This window comes from Zeus faber (assembly GCF_960531495.2).
Source record: "Zeus faber genome assembly, chromosome: 6".
Lineage (NCBI taxonomy): Eukaryota > Metazoa > Chordata > Actinopteri > Zeiformes > Zeidae > Zeus > Zeus faber.
Window position 1 is genome coordinate 29,024,919 of NC_137201.1, and position 16,455 is coordinate 29,041,373.

Sequence of the window (16,455 nt, forward strand, 5' to 3'; positions counted from 1 at the left end):
GCAGTAAGCACGTTTTGCGTATGCACACCACGTTCCGCCAGAACTGCTTACGCCAATATTTTACGACACGGTGCATTAAGGTTACCTGCAGGCGCATGGGAGCAGGTGTAAACAAAGACGGTGGAACGCGGCACTCGGCAAACATTCCCGACGTTCATATCAGGTCAAAATCGGGCTGAATTTGTGTAGTCTGATCCTGGCATTACAGAAACTCTGGAAACTGTAATACGTACCTCACACGACTAAACTGGACCCTGTGTGTTGCTGCCTGCGGCCATATTTATTATTATTTTTCTCCTTAGTATTTTTCGGGCTAAAAGTGTCTGGCCCACGACAACCGCCGAACCCATGGACATGGTTGGAATCTCATTAGAACCGCGACGTCTCACGACATCTGGTGGACTGAGTTTCTAGTTTGATGGAGCGAGATGAGTTTGTGGAGAAGGGCGCTTTGTGACATCATCATCCAACGCTTAATATATGTGCAGGTTGTGGCTCCGGGGGGGGCATTCGAATCGTGCAAGGTGCGTGGTGTAGACTCCACCAGCTTGTAGTGTTTGCTTCGGGGCAGTATCTGCACCGGGTTGGGACGACCTGACACAACACCCGCATTTTGTTTGATATTTTATTATTTCTAGCCTTTTTGTAAATAAACGCATTCTGTTCCAACCCGGTGTTTGCCTCAAACCGTAGGAGTCCAGACCGTAGGAGCCCGTGATGAGTTCCATGGGACTCAGAAAATTGTAACTCGACTCCGTAGTAATTCAGGACTCCGAAAACTAAACGAAACATCGTTTCCCCACACAGCACAGTTGTCCGAGCAGGGAGGGGAACACACTGGAGCGCCGCCACGCCGCCATCCACAACTGGTATCGCAGTCTGCATCACCAACGCTGAGACGCCAGATATTAACCTTTGAGAGTGCCGCTCTACTCCCACAGGCACCCCGGCGAGTTACAACAATGACAAGTCCTGGTCTACAGCCAAACACAGACGGCTCTATAAAAAGTATTTCATCTACATTCAGCTGCAGCCCAACGCAGACAGCGTTGGGCTGACAAGAGTGGCGACAGGGAAGAGAATAACACAGGGGAAAAACAGGTTTGTGAAGGCGGTTACATCAATTTGTATTCGTGCTTCCATAGTAAGTCAAATTTCAAAGTGATGGTACTCTAAATATAACGTTTGTTACGTTATATTTCATACTCAAAGCCAGACTTCTTGCCATTATAACACAAGATTGTATCCCATCACAGACCGTTAATTTGATTATATGTCATGTTGAATTGTATAAATTGGTTATATGTCATTGTGAATTGTAGTTTGTTTTAACATTAATATTAATATATTAAAGTCAAAGTTCTTATGTGAGGTCATTATTTGGTCAAAAAATGCCACAGTGCTTCACATCACAGAAAAAAAAAACCATCGTCCTAGAAATCCCCGACATATACAGGATATTTCTACAGATACTTATGTCTATAATAAACTGCATCTCAGTATACATTTGAATTAGTCCTTAAGAATGAAGCCAAATTCCAAATTAAAGGTAATCTAATATAAACATTATCCTTCATAATCAAAAAAATATGTTTTGTCATTGTAACCTAAGGCTGCATTCTACTAAAGACAGTACATCTGGTTAGATGTCTTCCTGGATTGTAGGTCGTTATCAAAATAACTATAATAAATGACACAGTGAAAGTCACGTGTATTTATTTTGTCTGTGTTATGAAATAATTGTATTGTTTGTGTTTATTTGTGTTCCAGATGCCAAAGAGAAGCCGAAAGTCCAAGACAATAAGAAGCTGTGGGCAAAACGTCCAGCCTTAGAGGTCATTGTGGCAACACACCTTGGATTGTGGAATGTGGATTGCACATTGGTCACACCTTGAAAACCTTGAAAAAAAAAGCTATGAAGCAACAATTGAGAAAACGCCGGAAAAATAACAACTACATAAAGGCAGAAAAAGGAAAAGTTGCAGCAAAATCTGTGACCAAAGTTAAAATAGATGAAATGCCTCTAAATATTACTGTTCATTCCCCATACATATCAGTATTCAGAGGCTCATTTCATCAGGGTGATTCACAGTCTGGAGCTTCGGGGAACAAGCAGTGTGCGGCTATCAGTTTAACAGCAGTACTTAAAAGCAAGATAGAGAACGTCTGCACATGGACAACAAGTGACCCAGATGATGCTTTGGTAAAAGGAACTGGTCTTTTTTCAGGATATGAAAAAGTGTGGTCGACTAAAAGATAACGTGCCAGGAAGAGATTATATTGCAGTAACAGAATTGCCAAGAAGACACACTTTCTGTAGTACAACACTCTAAATGATGCGGGGTGGTGTGCACTGGGGTCGCCGGTGTGGATCACTGTGACTCTGCGTTTATATACTGTAACGTAGCCATGATCCATTGATAAAGCAATTCGGAGATCACTGCTGAAACCACGACGACGCACGCATGCGCGTTGACAATTTCTGGTGATGCGTGCGCAATTATCAAGCAGGGATCGCGCCGTGCAGTTGCTGATTCACACCCGAGCAGCAGAGTTGGCGACCGCCAGTGTGACTCACCCGGCAGCTTTGTAGCGTACTACAATGACACTGGGACCAAATTAAACCCGTGAAGGAAGGCCAATCCCATACAATGAAGATCCTAATGACCCGCCATCAGAGTGACAATGTCTATCTCACAGAACACAATGATCCTACCCAGGCCAGGGGTACCCGTCCTAAACGCAGACACTGGCACGAAATCCCCGGAGGAGGAACCGTTAGAAATAGTCGGTAGAGTAACATCAGCTAGTTTGACAAACAAGCATATTATGCATCAAGTGTGGTATGATGATCGACTCGATAAATGTCGGTCAGAATTTATAAACACTAACGTTTTGAAGATAGCCTTGTTTTAGTACTAAAGACATTTACACGTTGGGCGATCTTTAAAAAAATTGTTTTGTTTTGTTATTTTGTTGTTTCAGTTGTAAGTTGTTTTCAGTTTCTAAAGATGGCCTTTGTATACATAAACTCTCTGAAGAGTTTTTGAAGATGGACATTATAAACATTAAGTTCCTGCAAGATGTCCTTGATTTTTTGTACTTAACAAATTACATGCCAGATGATCTTTAAAAAAATAAAAATAATTTTGTAAATCTTGTTTCAGTTGCAAATTGTTTATTTAAGTTTGTGGAGGTGACAATGTTGGTTTTTTTAATGCAGAGATATTACACGTCAGGTGATCTTTATGAATACCCGGGTATTTCGTTTTGTTGTTTTGCCCGAATATTTTGGCCAACTTTTCAATAAAAGACTTATCTGACATGTCTCTATTCTATTTTGTCTATTATGGCTTTATTTTTCCACCGTTTTGAATCTAAATCCCTGTATCTCCATATGTGCAGATTGGGGCTCTGGGGAGAGCCGAGGACAGAGACAGACAGAATTTACCGGAGGTTGAAGAACTTTAGCAGACCTTGATTAGTTTGTGTAGCAGGGCGCTTTGTGACATCATGAACCAAAGTTACATATATAAGTCCAGTCCTTAGTCTCTGGCGCTCATTCGCCTCTGGAGCTCATTCGGGAAGTTGTGCTGTGTGGACCTGGTTCGCTTGCAGAGTAGTTGTGCTTGTTCAGACGACTGACCCAACGTCAACTCGGAAAAATCTAACTCGTGCTGCGTTTCACAGAAGCCGGAAAACTGTAATACGTACCTAACGCGACTAAAGCGGACCCCGCGTATTGCTGCCTGCAGCTTTATTTATAATGATCACGACTGTCTCGGCTCGGCGATGCCAGTCCGTGGTGGTTTTAAATAAAAAAAAAAAACTTGGGATCATTTATTGTACAAAAAAAGGTGTTACAAAGGCGTTACATAATTCCTATTAAACTCAAAAGATATTGGGGGGGAAAAAAACAACGTGGTCAAAATTGCACACGAAAGGCCACGGCGTTCGGCGTGCACTGAAAGAATGAACTTTGTGGCGGAGATAATACAATAAATCAATTGTCATCATTTCTACTTTGTAAAATTGGGATTCAGTGAGAACTAGAATTTCTTAAGTAAAAATGTAAATATATACACATTTTATTCATGTAATAAACGAAGTGTGGGAAGTAGGGACGCTCATTTCGATTTTTTTTTCTGACCGACAGCCGACCCTCGTTGACCGATCACACCCGACAATATTAAAATATTAGGCCACTGTCCACCGAAAAAAAGAAAATCACTGTCTTTTTTTATTGGACTTGGAAAAATTATAATTAGAAATAAGGGGAATTATAATTCATTTTTTTAATACGCGAACACAATTCTCCGTGTGTTCCGATCGCGGCGCGACGTGGAGCCGTTCCGTATTTGGAGCTGTTCTTCCAAATAAAACAACTAAAAACACACTGTTTTTATCACTGTTTTTAGTTGTTTACACTGTTTTAGTTGTTTGATTTTACCATGCAACAAACTTTTTTTTTTAAATTTCTTTTTTTTCCATTTTAATAATATTCCGTTAGCTCTTTAACTGATCGTATTGCTCGATCACAATTCCTATTATCGGTTAATGGTTAAACGGTTAATTATCAACATCGAGCGGAAAGAGTTCGTTTTATTACGTATTTACTCATAATAAATGTATTACGGCCGCTGCACATAAACCTAGAATTATGAAGTAAATGTCCATCTGAAAGTAGCGCTTGTGTGAGTCCGCGCATCCGCAATCTCCGCGGATCCGCAATCAGACGAAAAAGGGCAAATTGCACTCAGCAGCGACCTAATGGCCGTGTTTGCGCTGTCATGTCATTAGCGCGACTTTATTTTGGCGAATCGGACGCGAAGACGCCGCAGATGCCGGGCGCAAATTGATGCGCAATTCACGGCGCTACTAGCGGCCGCGATCCGTGCTTTGTTTATTTCGCCCCTCAGTGTTTTCAAGTCGAGGTCGCTTCTTGTTATCTTGGTCTATCCTCATTATTTTGCAGGGTTGATACGTTGTTGCCGGTATTCATGCATGACTTTGTGTGTATGATCATGTATGAAATTTGTGAAGTGTGTTCAGACTTGCACTTCGAAATAAATACGACTTTGCCTTTGACATAAAAGCCACAAGAAAAGTGGAATAGCTGTAGAGCCTGTATGTCAGCATTGTGCTGGTGGTGTCAGAAGGCTTTTCAAATAATACCTATATTATCCTCCAAAAGGAAGAAAATAAAACTTTATCAATGACAGGTCTTAATAAATGACTGTCTCCAACACCAGAACTGGGAAGAGTTTGATTAATAGGCGGCGACAGGCTATTTTTTTTAGTCTCTCAACAGATTATGTAAGCGATAAAGCAAGGAAGATAATTAGCGACGTGTTCCAGGGGTGATATCCTGTTGGCGGGCAGGATAAAACCTAAAGCATCGTGTCCGCTCCTAATGTCACATTTCCGTGACCCATTAGAAGACAATCCGCAAACATAAACATTTTTCCATTATGAAGTAGAAACAATGGAAGCTTTCCCACTGTTTCAAAGCCAGCACTGCTTTTAAAATAAATGATAAAACAGCAAACAAAATTGAGGCGTTTCCAGCGCTCAGCAAGACTGGGAAAAGTACAAAGAAATGTTTTTGGGTTTCAAGCTAGATAATTACAAGATTTTTCAAAATGCATGCGTTCAATAGTGCAAGGCAATATAAGGAACAATTATAAACAGTTAATACAGTTTTTTGTACATTCAGACTGTATATATTCTATATAATGTGTGTATCTTGTGAAAAAACCTCCTCACCCGTGGCTGCGGAGGTCTGGACAGGTGGAGCCATCTTGTTGCCTGACGTAGCCACCAGACTGAGGGCGTAGAGGGATCCGGGGATGAGATCTGTGAAGCCGGACTGGGGTGCAGCACTGCCCATCACACGAGTGGTGCGTGTAGATCCAGATCCAGTGTCCTCCAGCGTGATCTCATACCAGTCCACATGACCCCGAGACGGCGTCCAAGAGACCCGCAGGCCTGAGCTCCCCAGAGTACCCTGCACGGGGACCTGACTGGTAGACTGGGTCTGGGCCTGGGCCTGGGCCTGGGCCTGGGCCTGGTCCACCTGGACATCGAGCCGGGCAGGGGCCACCGGGTCTAACGGAGAGAGGAGTGAAGACAGGTTAAATATAATCATTGCCTTTGCACTTGTGTTTTCGACCAGAATCTAAATGGTATAACCAGGTCTCGACCTGGTCAAAATGGACTTCTATGTACGCGTGGCTGGATCACATTAATGGTTTTGTCCAATTCAAGATCATAATTCCAACAGGTGACCCCATGTCTCACTAAAACATTATCCAACTCCTCCTACTATATATACCTACCAAATGGAAGCGTAAAACAGGATGGAGTCATTGCACTTGGGAAAATATTGGGCTAGGCCAAGTCCTGCAATAGGTTAGTTCATAGTAGGTACACTTTGCCTACGAGAGCCACAAGTTTTACAGTTGATTAACAAATGACTGATATCTTACTTTGAGGCCAAGGAATAAAGAAGTGCTTAGTTTCCAAGAACCACCTTCATCAAGTTATTTTGTATCTTTGCAAGAATTATGTAAAGCTAACTTAAAAGCTTTTTCTCAGCGTTCTACAACAGCGGGTTAAGTGCACAGCGGGTCTCCGTGTACTTCCTGTCTTTGTGTTGGGAGTTAAAGGCTGCAAATGCCGGCAAAGATGTAGGGGGTTGATAAGATTGTTTGGGTTGCTTAAAGAATGTGGCGCTTTTGCTGGGAGACCTGTGCGTGTTTCAAGCAAGTGCGGTCCTAGAACGGAAACAACATTGAAAAGAGCCAAGATGGAGACGAGCTGAACAGGCCCGCTCCACCCACAGCCCCATCCAACCTTTAGCCCTTCCTTAATAACGGCTTCCTCCCAGCGGAGCCTTCGTTGTTTCCCAAGGAGTCCTGCTGGCAGATAGGCAAAGACCCAAAGGACAGCGTCCGCTACTGGTGCCATGAAGACAGGACCCATTAAACACTCAGAAGACATCTCCAGCGTGAAATCAGTTTTCCGCTGTTTGAAATGTATCACTGCTCCTTTGTTTAAGTGGGAGCTGTCACTGAAGTCCTTACTTGACTACATTACAACACGTTGACTAGACCCTGTTTATTTTAAAGAGGGAGATAATACATTCCTTATGACGCTTTGTTATTCAATTCATATTCGGCCATTTGGAGCCAAACTCAGTAATTGAAAAGAGGACACCCCCCATAACAATTTTCTATAGGTGGCTATAGCTTTATTATTTACGAATATTTACATTGGAAATATTATTTCATATGAAACTTGTCGCTAAAGTTTCATACCAAATAATATTTCCAATGAAAGTGTTCGTAAATAATAAAATCCAGGATTACTATCGCTAGTTCTATACAAATATCTCTACAAATCATGAATGCACCTCTAAAAGGAAAGAGCAAAAGGAAAAAAGAAATGACATTCAAACGTTCTAATTTATGTCGGCCTTTCTCACTCTAATCTCTTGGTTGTAGAGAACAAACAGCGTGAAGAACCTCCTGTATCCGCTAGGCTGGAGGAACAATGTTGAGAGGGAAATGGAAGGGGGGAGGTTGTGGGGAGGTTGAGATAGACCTGGAAGCCAACACTTTAGATTAGATGTACTCCATTGTTACTAACCTCTTACTCTATGACCTCTGATTATTTGGGGAAAGCACAGATTGTCTCAGGAAGGGATCTCAGTGACAATTAACTGTATAAAGCAAAACTTTTCTGCCAAGAATTTCTTTGGCGGCGCACTGAGGTTGTGGCCTGTAACAATGTACAAAGGATGTACAAAGATCTTGTGAAATTCAGGAGGCAGGGGGCAGTGGCGGTTACTTTCATGATGAGCTACAGTGGATGATCAGTCACTTTCACCTTTTTTACCTTGTGACTAACATGTCCGAACGACAGCTTTCACCATATTCTGAGATGACTATTGGTGCTGGTGCTTCCGTAATATATTTACAATATTTGCACACACCGGAGAAACGATAGCAGGTAACTGCAACGATTAGGACGCCTAAAAGGAGTCCATGAAGTTCAAAAAAGCAGCATTCTAAGTGTTTCCAGAGTGGGACTTCATCCCAAGTGCGCTCCCCCACCTGTGTGCACCGCAACGACGTCACGCTCTCCATCCTTCCTGGACTTCACCACCAAGCGGTGCGGGGTCCCGGGCTCCAGGGGCCTCACTTCACAGGCGTACATGTAGCCGTATTCCCCGTAGGGCTCGCAGTCGACTCCATCAGGCCCGCGGTGCTCCTCAAACGCCGTGAAGTTGCACGCTTCTCCCGGTGTGACGAGTTTCAGAAGCACGGAATCGGAGGCCGTGGTGACTTCCGCGACGCTGACCACGCACCGCTCCTCAGCCGCCTGGACGGGGAGGCGACAGACGGGCTTTTAATGACGTTATACATGCATTCATAACACTGCGTGGCAGACGTTCCTCTTTTTGACGGTGTGAATTTTCAATGCAGACCTCTATTGTTTATTGTTATTTTTGAAGCATACGGTATATTGCATTTTTCTTTTTTTTCTATCTATCTATCTATCTATCTATCTATCTATCTATCTATCTATCTATCTATCTATCTAACTTGCGTAAATAAAACCCAACTTAGTCCAACGAAAATCCACAGCAGATGAAAATGAGTTATTGGATCAGCTTACGTAATTAAAGGTTATTAATAACCCGTCAACAATAAATATGGCTTCCGTTTGTCAAACATTTATTCCTTAGCTTTAATCAACTTAAACTTGAGAAATGACGTCCAAAAATTAAGATATAACTAAATATAATACATATAAGGTTAAACAAACTGAAACACTACTTTAAGCCAAGACTCCAATACATTATTTTTCCCCCGGTGCAATTGAATAGGGTTTATCGCCAACTCACCGCGTGAAGCCTCCAAAATAAGGCGACTAATAAATAACTTGCTGCGCATCTGAGCATTGCGGTTGCTGGTTTAAATCGGTCCGCAGAATAAGCACCACAATTAAAAAGTTTATCCCGGGGAGGGTTGACATAACTGGTCTCAACGACTCAGTGCGTGTGAAACGAGCATCCCGGCCGCGCGTAACGTCCTCGGTGTCCGAGCGTTCGCTCCTCGGCGTAAAAAAATAAAAAAAACAAAAAAAGAAGGCTCCCCGGCGCGCGTACAGCCGCTCCGGATAAGAACTATCCCGCACGGGGGATCAGACGTCCGCCCTCAAAATCGGGGGATTTCGACGCACTCTCCAGGGGCAACGCCAATCCGCCGTTTATCTGCGTTTATTGCAGACGCTCCCGCGCACATTTCGCCGAGGGCTCCATCTAACCTTTTCTCAACTTTCACTATAGCCTACAACAGAAGCGCGCAGCCTCCGCAGCGCCCGCACCCCACCCTGCCTTCCTTCCTGTCGCCCTTGGACTTTCTCTGAGGACCTTTAGCATCCAACGAGCCGCAATCAATTAGGCTAAAAGATGCTATTGTTGCGATAGAATAGAACGCGTGGGTTTCCCATGAGAGGAAGCAGCCTCGGCTCGCGGGGGCCAAAAGCAACCCTCTAATAATAGCACATGGTTGGCATTTTGGGGGGGGGGGGGGATAAATAAATAAAAGTTCCATCGGAGGGGAGTGGAGCTCAATATTCACACATTTCCTCAACACGGGCTTCTTCAATAATTAAAAAGTATATTTCGACCCAATCAGCCTTTATCTCCCGAAGCCAGCAGCAGGCCGATATTGACTAAATCAAATACCACAATATTTTCGATGAATACGCCTAAATATCAATATCAATATAAGATATTTACCCACAAGAATGATCTGAGAAATAATCATTATCAATGTGGATATTATAACATTGATTAGAGCAACTGGTGTAGTCTATGAGGTTACGAAGGTTGTATGACTTTACTGTAATGGCGACTTTAAGAGCAGGAAAAGAGAACAATTAACTGTATCGCAATATCACAATAACCAAAATCAATATGAAATATCTAGTCTCATGTCACAATATTGATATTATATTGGTATACGGCCCAGCCCTAGGTGTTATAAAACATTTCTGGGATACTGTTTACAACTTACTTTAACCATATCTAATTAAGAGCTACAGATTCAGTTTTCCTTTCAAGGCCTGGAGAACGTCCAGTATACCCAATATCCAATGTGTGCTTTTTTCCACTAGTTTCCTTTTCCGTTATTTGTGAGATGTGAGAGTAGCATTGTTAAGCTTTTTTTATATATAAATAAATGGAAACTATACAAAGAGAAAAACATTGCCTTCGACCAAGTAACTGACTATCCTGTGGTAACCTGAATTAATTATTATAGTTAATTTAATGGAACATTTTTACTCACTGCTGGAGGCCTGGCATATTCCTCAGTTGTTGTTGGAGCAGTTGTTATGGGAGGGACTGTGGCTGCTTTGGTAGTGTAGGTGCTTGGTGCAGTAGTGGTAGTTGTAGTCATGGTAGTCCTAGTTGTAGTTGTAGTTGTAGTTGTAGTTGTAGTTGTAGTTGGGGGAGTTGTTGTAGTTGTGAGAGCTGTTGTTGTAGGTGTGGGAGTTGTTGTTGTTGTGGGAGTTGTTTTACTGGGTGTAGTAGCGGTAGTTGATGGAGTAGTACTGAGCAAGGTTTTAGTCACAATGGCGGTATTGGCAGAGGGTGTTGAAGTAGAGGACGTGGTTGAGGGGACTGTTGGAGTTGAGCTGGTTCCACTTTGTATGACGGTGATTGGTACTTCCTTAGATGGTGTCGGAGCATGAGGAGATGTGGGACTTAAGGAGGTCACTAGTGGTGTTTGATTAGCCGTCAGGAGGGTTGAGGCGGTTGTAGGTATGGAGGTGGTGGTCAGAGGCGTAGATCGATGGCCTGGCGGTGTCTCTGTCTTCATAGTGGATTCAGCTTGTAGCTTCACAGTGGAAGTCACAGTTGGAGCCGTGGTGTGACCTGTTATTAGGGGGGGAACTCTGCGGGAAGTGGCCGGACCGTATGTCTTTCCAGGCGTTGCCCCATTGTTCATAGTGGAATGTATAGTTTGGGTGGAAGCCAAGTGTGACTTTGTGTTGGAAACATCGCCGGGGGTTGATAAACCGTCGGTAGCACTGACTCCGGCATCAAAGGACAGAGACATGACCTCGGAGGGCACCGCCGTGTGAGTCTTGTCGCTCGTGTTGGGCACTGAGGAAGTCATCAGTGAAGCCATGCTTGCAGCTGTGGCTGCAGCCGACACTAGCGTGTCTCCGTGAGGAAGGGTAGAAGCTTCTCTGTGTACGGATGCCACCTCGGACACGCCTTCCGCTGCTAAGAGATTTCTATTTGAAGCGCTTGCCGAAAATTCCATGAAATTGTTGGTGGTAGACAGAGAAGGGCTTGACACCAAAGCTTGGCTGCTGTGTAAGGTGGTCAGCTCTGTCACAGAGGTTGAAACATCAGGAATGAAGTCGGTTATTTTATCCACTGCTAAGAGATTTCTACTGGAAGCGCCCGCCGGTAACTCCATGAAATGATCTGTGGTCGACAGAGGGGGGCTTGCCTCGATGGCTTGGCTGACGTTTAAGGTGGTCAGCTCTGTCACAGAGGTTGAAACATCAGGAATGAAATCGGTTATTTTATCCGCTGCAAAGAGATTTCGACTGGAAGCGCCCGCCGGTAACTCCATGAAATGATCTGTGGTCGACAGAGGGGGGCTTGCCTCGATGGCTTGGCTGACGTTTAAGGTGGTCAGCTCTGTCACAGAGGTTGAAACATCAGGAATGAAATCGGTTATTTTATCCGCTGCAAAGAGATTTCGACTGGAAGCGCCCGCCGGTAACTCCATGAAATGATCTGTGGTCGACAGAGAGGGTCTTGACACGCTGGCTTTGCTGTCGTTTAAGGTGGTCAGCTCTGTCACAGAGGTTGAGACTTCAGGAATGAAATCGGTTATTTTATCCCCTGCCAAGAGATTTCGACTGGAAGCGCCCGCCGTTAACTCCATGAAATTATCTGTTGTCGACAGAGGGGGGCTTGCCTCGATGGCTTGGCTGCCGTTTAAGGTGGTCAGCTCTGTCACAGAGGTTGAAACGTCAGGAATGAAATCGGTTATGGCGGCTCTCTTGGTCCGATCCAGAATATCATCGACCACAAAGGTGGCCACATGGTTGGACATGGTATTGTGGCCTGTCGATGCAGCATTCAGTCCACTGGTGTTGTTGATGTTATCTGTATTGGCTGACTGTTCATGAGGAATAGTTATGGCCAGTGTTTTTACTGCATAGACTGGGCTGGTGGACCCCAGTGGCTCATATATGGAAGAAGAGGTGGATGTTGAAAATGGGGTTGTCTCTGCAAGACAAGGAGAAACATAAATGAGCATCTTATTTGAGTGGCAAGCGAAATACACAGAAACGATGTGTATGACAATAAAACAATCAAACGGCATCTAATGCGATGGGCACTTGTTTATTTTTCTCTGCCGACTCTTCCGGTTCATAACCACAGAAGCCTAGGCCCTATGCCAGCATATTTTGGGAGTGCAACAGAGGGATACTGCGGATGACATTTAAATTAATCAACACACACACTATTACCACTTTACAGGTATAAAATGTGGGATCATCAGTCAAAAGACATCATCTGGTAGTGACTATGAGCATTTGTTTGTTTAAGGAAATTGTCGCTACTTGGACTCTTGACTCAAATAGCTTTCTTTGTTAATAAAATAAATACGATTGGACGAAGACAAATAGCTCTTTCTCGTTACAGCCTTGTTTATTTTGTTTGTTTGCCGAGACCTATTGGCACTTGTTTATATTGCCGAGGGCGTTTTGCCCAGTCCAGTTCCGTGATCGAGTCCAGTTCGTGACCGGCACTAGATGGAAGAACAATGCTGACGTCTTTCCTGTTCACAGCGCGTGGTCCAACAGGACAATACACGGCCAGAGTCCCAGTCAGGACTGTCCTTCCCTACATGGTGTTCAGCCAAGAGGCGACGGAGGAAGGGAGACAGTGACACATTTTACGCTTTAATCACCTTTAAAGGACTGGCGTGAACAATGGAAGCCCCCCGTTCACGATAACACGAGCAGCTTTATTAAGTTAAAAGCACTCAACTGTTTCCAAAAACATAAGGGCCAGGCAAGAATTTTTTCGTGTGAAACAGCCAGTCCTCCAACCCTTTCGTCTGTTCAGGTTTTCACAATGTAACGTATTAGGTGGTGAGAAAGGTCATTCAACTGTTTGTGTATTTATTTTTTATTTTTTTAATTACGACTTTAAATGAGTTAACAAGCCAAAAAAGACCAGCTTTAAAAAACGAGTTGGATTACATTATGTAACTGAACCAAAATAACTTATAATGAGAACATTTTGTCATCATTAGCGGAACCGGCTGTGCATCATTTTAATCGGCAATTAGGAATTAACATTGGTTGAATTGAAAGTTGTTTTAAAATGACTGAAGTTTCACAAAGCTTCCGGTTGTGGGATACGTGTCGTCTTGTGGGACTTTAAAGTAATATTTTCAAGAGCGCCAATGGGCCGGAGGTCAATGCATGTTGTTAAGGAACATCTCTGCCGGGCCGTGTAGTCAACGGAGACGTGGTCCCACGTCACGTAGGCGGCGCGGTTCTCCCTGTTCACACAGTGCGACCGGCAGCCCAGGCCTCCGACACAGCCGAGGGAGCGCGGGGACTCCCCAATTTAAGAGTTTCGGGACTTTTGGGTCAAATGCTAATTGATTGCGGGATTTGAGGTGCGTTTCGGACGATCTGCAGTGTATCGTTCGTAAGTCAGACTTGGGGTAGACGCCCTAGCTCAGGACCCTTCACCTGCATTCTGCTGGGGGCCATATTTTCAACTTGTTAGCAGTTTGGGGTTCATACAATTCATCTTGTAGGAACCTAGGTCCTGTGTTTACTGGCCCGATAACATGTAATATAATTCAAGATTCAACATATATGCAGTGAAATGTCTTTGCAATAGTTTCCTAACTGAACATGGCAGCCAACCTAATTCCTCCCTAGCTAGCTAACCAACTGAAACTAACTGATTCCTCAAACGAAATGCAGTTTGGTGACTATTTAAAACTGCACAGCAGCTCAGCAGAAATGGAGTGAGCAAACCGCGATCGGCTGAGGCAGCGACGCAAAAACCGCCCATTTCTTTCGGAGGACATCGCGACATGTTACGTTTTGAACCTCGCCTGGTACATCCAGGGGCCGGAAACCAGGCAATTTTTCCTTTTTTTTTTTTTTTTTTTGCTCGCCTCCCCCAAACCCCAAACCCCACAAGGCGCCGGGCTCACCTTGGCCTTGACACAACGGCGCCCCCGAGTCGCTCCCGCCCGAATCCACGACGTCGTCATACTTGGTCCAATGGGAGTGGCGCGGGTCGGCCCGGACCACCAGCCGCTCGCCTTGCTTCCTCAGGTAGAGCGGCGCGGCGGCCAGTCCGAACGCGCCGCGCGCGCCGTAGCACCGCCAGGCGGGCGCGCGGCCGCAGTCGCCGAGCGCCACCAGGCGCGCGTGCGGCGGCAGGGCGCCGCGCGCGTCCGCCCACAGGCACAGCGAGGACGGCGCGTGCTGCAGCCGCCTGCCGCGCGACCACACCCAGCGCTGGGCGGCGCTGGACGCGTCGCACCTGACCAGCGTCACCTTCAGCTGCCGGGCGGACAGGCACAGGCTCTTCGGGGCGTGGGCGATGAGGAACGATGCTGGAGAAATTATATATATATATATATTTATATATTTATATATATATATATATATATATATATATATATATATATATATATATATAAAGATAGAGGTACCCCGTCAAATGAATCCCGTCACCCACCCACCTGGATTTCTATGCATAAAGTCATATCTTATTTCAGGAGGTTAACTACGAATTAAGAATTAAGAATCGTTATTTGTCACATGACCGCACTACAACACATGCATATATGTGTGTGTATATATATATATATATATATATATAGGTACCCCGTCAAATTAATCCCGTCACCCACCCACCTGGATTTCTATGAATAAAGTCATATCGTATTTCAAGAGGTTAATTATTAATGAATTATTATTTTTCACATGACTACAACACATGCAATATATACACACACACACACACACACACACACACACTCACACACACACACACGCTTTTTGGGGTGGTGGCCAGTGAAATGTGGCCTCTGCATTTTTCCCATCCTGGCTTGTCAGGATGGGAAAAATATAATATAATATAGGAGCAATATAATATAATATAATATATAATATATTACATTAAATTACATTACATTATATCATATTATATTATATAATTTTGAGAGATGGGTCAGTTTTTGAAAGTATTTGAAGGTGAACGATCTGTCTGAAGCGGTCATTTTTCATTGTCTGTTCCAATACGCCACACATCGAGGAAAATAATAATCCGGTCATCATATTATCGTATGACCCCCCCCAGGGATGGATAGCCCACATGTCTTGTTTCATCTCGTCTCATCTTTTTGCTCATCTTTTATCCTGTCTTGCCGCACCTCTGCGTCAGTTTCTGGGAGAAGTTGAAGGTCCGTCTGGGATGATTTTCCGTTGTCTTCTTCGCCACACCGCGCAGTGATTGAAAATAATAAGCCGTAATAGAGGGCTTCGAAGGCCGATGGGTGGTTCACACTTACGGGGGGCTCTGAGCGGAGATGGACAACTTTTGGGCAGCCTTCTCAATTTCATCTTTTGTTTGTTTGTTTCTGCCACTTAAAATCAAGCACAAGGCTCCTCGGTCGGTTTCGCTTTTGTGTGACATGTGGCGTAATAACCAAATCAGAAGACGGAAAGGAATTACGAAAATGAACTAAATATCAGGATAAACAAACAAGATGAATTTTATAAATAATAATAATAATAATAATAATAATAATAATAATAATAATAATAATAATAATGATAATAATAATTATTATTACTATTATTGTAAGTATTATTATTAGTATTATTACTATTATTATCATTATTATTATTATGTTTTTATATGTAAATAATTAACACATTTGCGTTGAATACGTAACCAAGCGTTGAATACATGAAGGAATAGGCTTTAATTCACTTTTCTTGTAGAACCTTACAATAATACTCATAATGCAGTGAACGCCTGAAGCCCTCAGCAAACAAATCACAATATCATAATATTATAATATATCATTGCAACATCAACCGTCTTTGTTGAGAGCTACCAAAGCCAAAGACATCTCCACAAAGAATTATTGTATGTTTTGCCACGAGGCCCCCTATATGACGACATGGTCGACATGGTGATACAAATGCTGTAGGCAATCATCTGATCTATAAATGCATGGCCGAATGAATGGATAAATGTATATACAAACATACATATGTATATACACACACACACACACACACACACACACACACACACACACACACATATATATATATATATATATATATATATATATAATT

At 43.5% G+C, this 16,455-nt stretch overlaps 1 protein-coding gene across 2 annotated transcripts in view; it reads right to left on the minus strand.

Annotated features, from left to right (window-relative positions):
* The window catches only part of ptprbl (protein tyrosine phosphatase receptor type B, like), a 41,618-nt gene that overhangs the window by 23,780 nt on the left and 1,383 nt on the right, over positions 1–16,455 (minus strand). The window contains exons 2-5 of one of the 2 annotated variants that reach the window (XM_080002469.1): positions 14,289–14,696; positions 10,362–12,328; positions 8,118–8,385; positions 5,767–6,108 (exon numbers count right to left, since the gene is read on the minus strand). In XM_080002469.1, the coding sequence (XP_079858595.1) occupies positions 5,767–6,108; positions 8,118–8,385; positions 10,362–12,328; positions 14,289–14,696 (2,985 nt within the window). Of the gene's footprint in view, positions 1–5,766; positions 6,109–8,117; positions 8,386–8,911; positions 9,388–10,361; positions 12,329–14,288; positions 14,697–16,455 lie in introns of those variants that run through there. The other variant, XM_080002470.1, reaches the window with a different exon arrangement.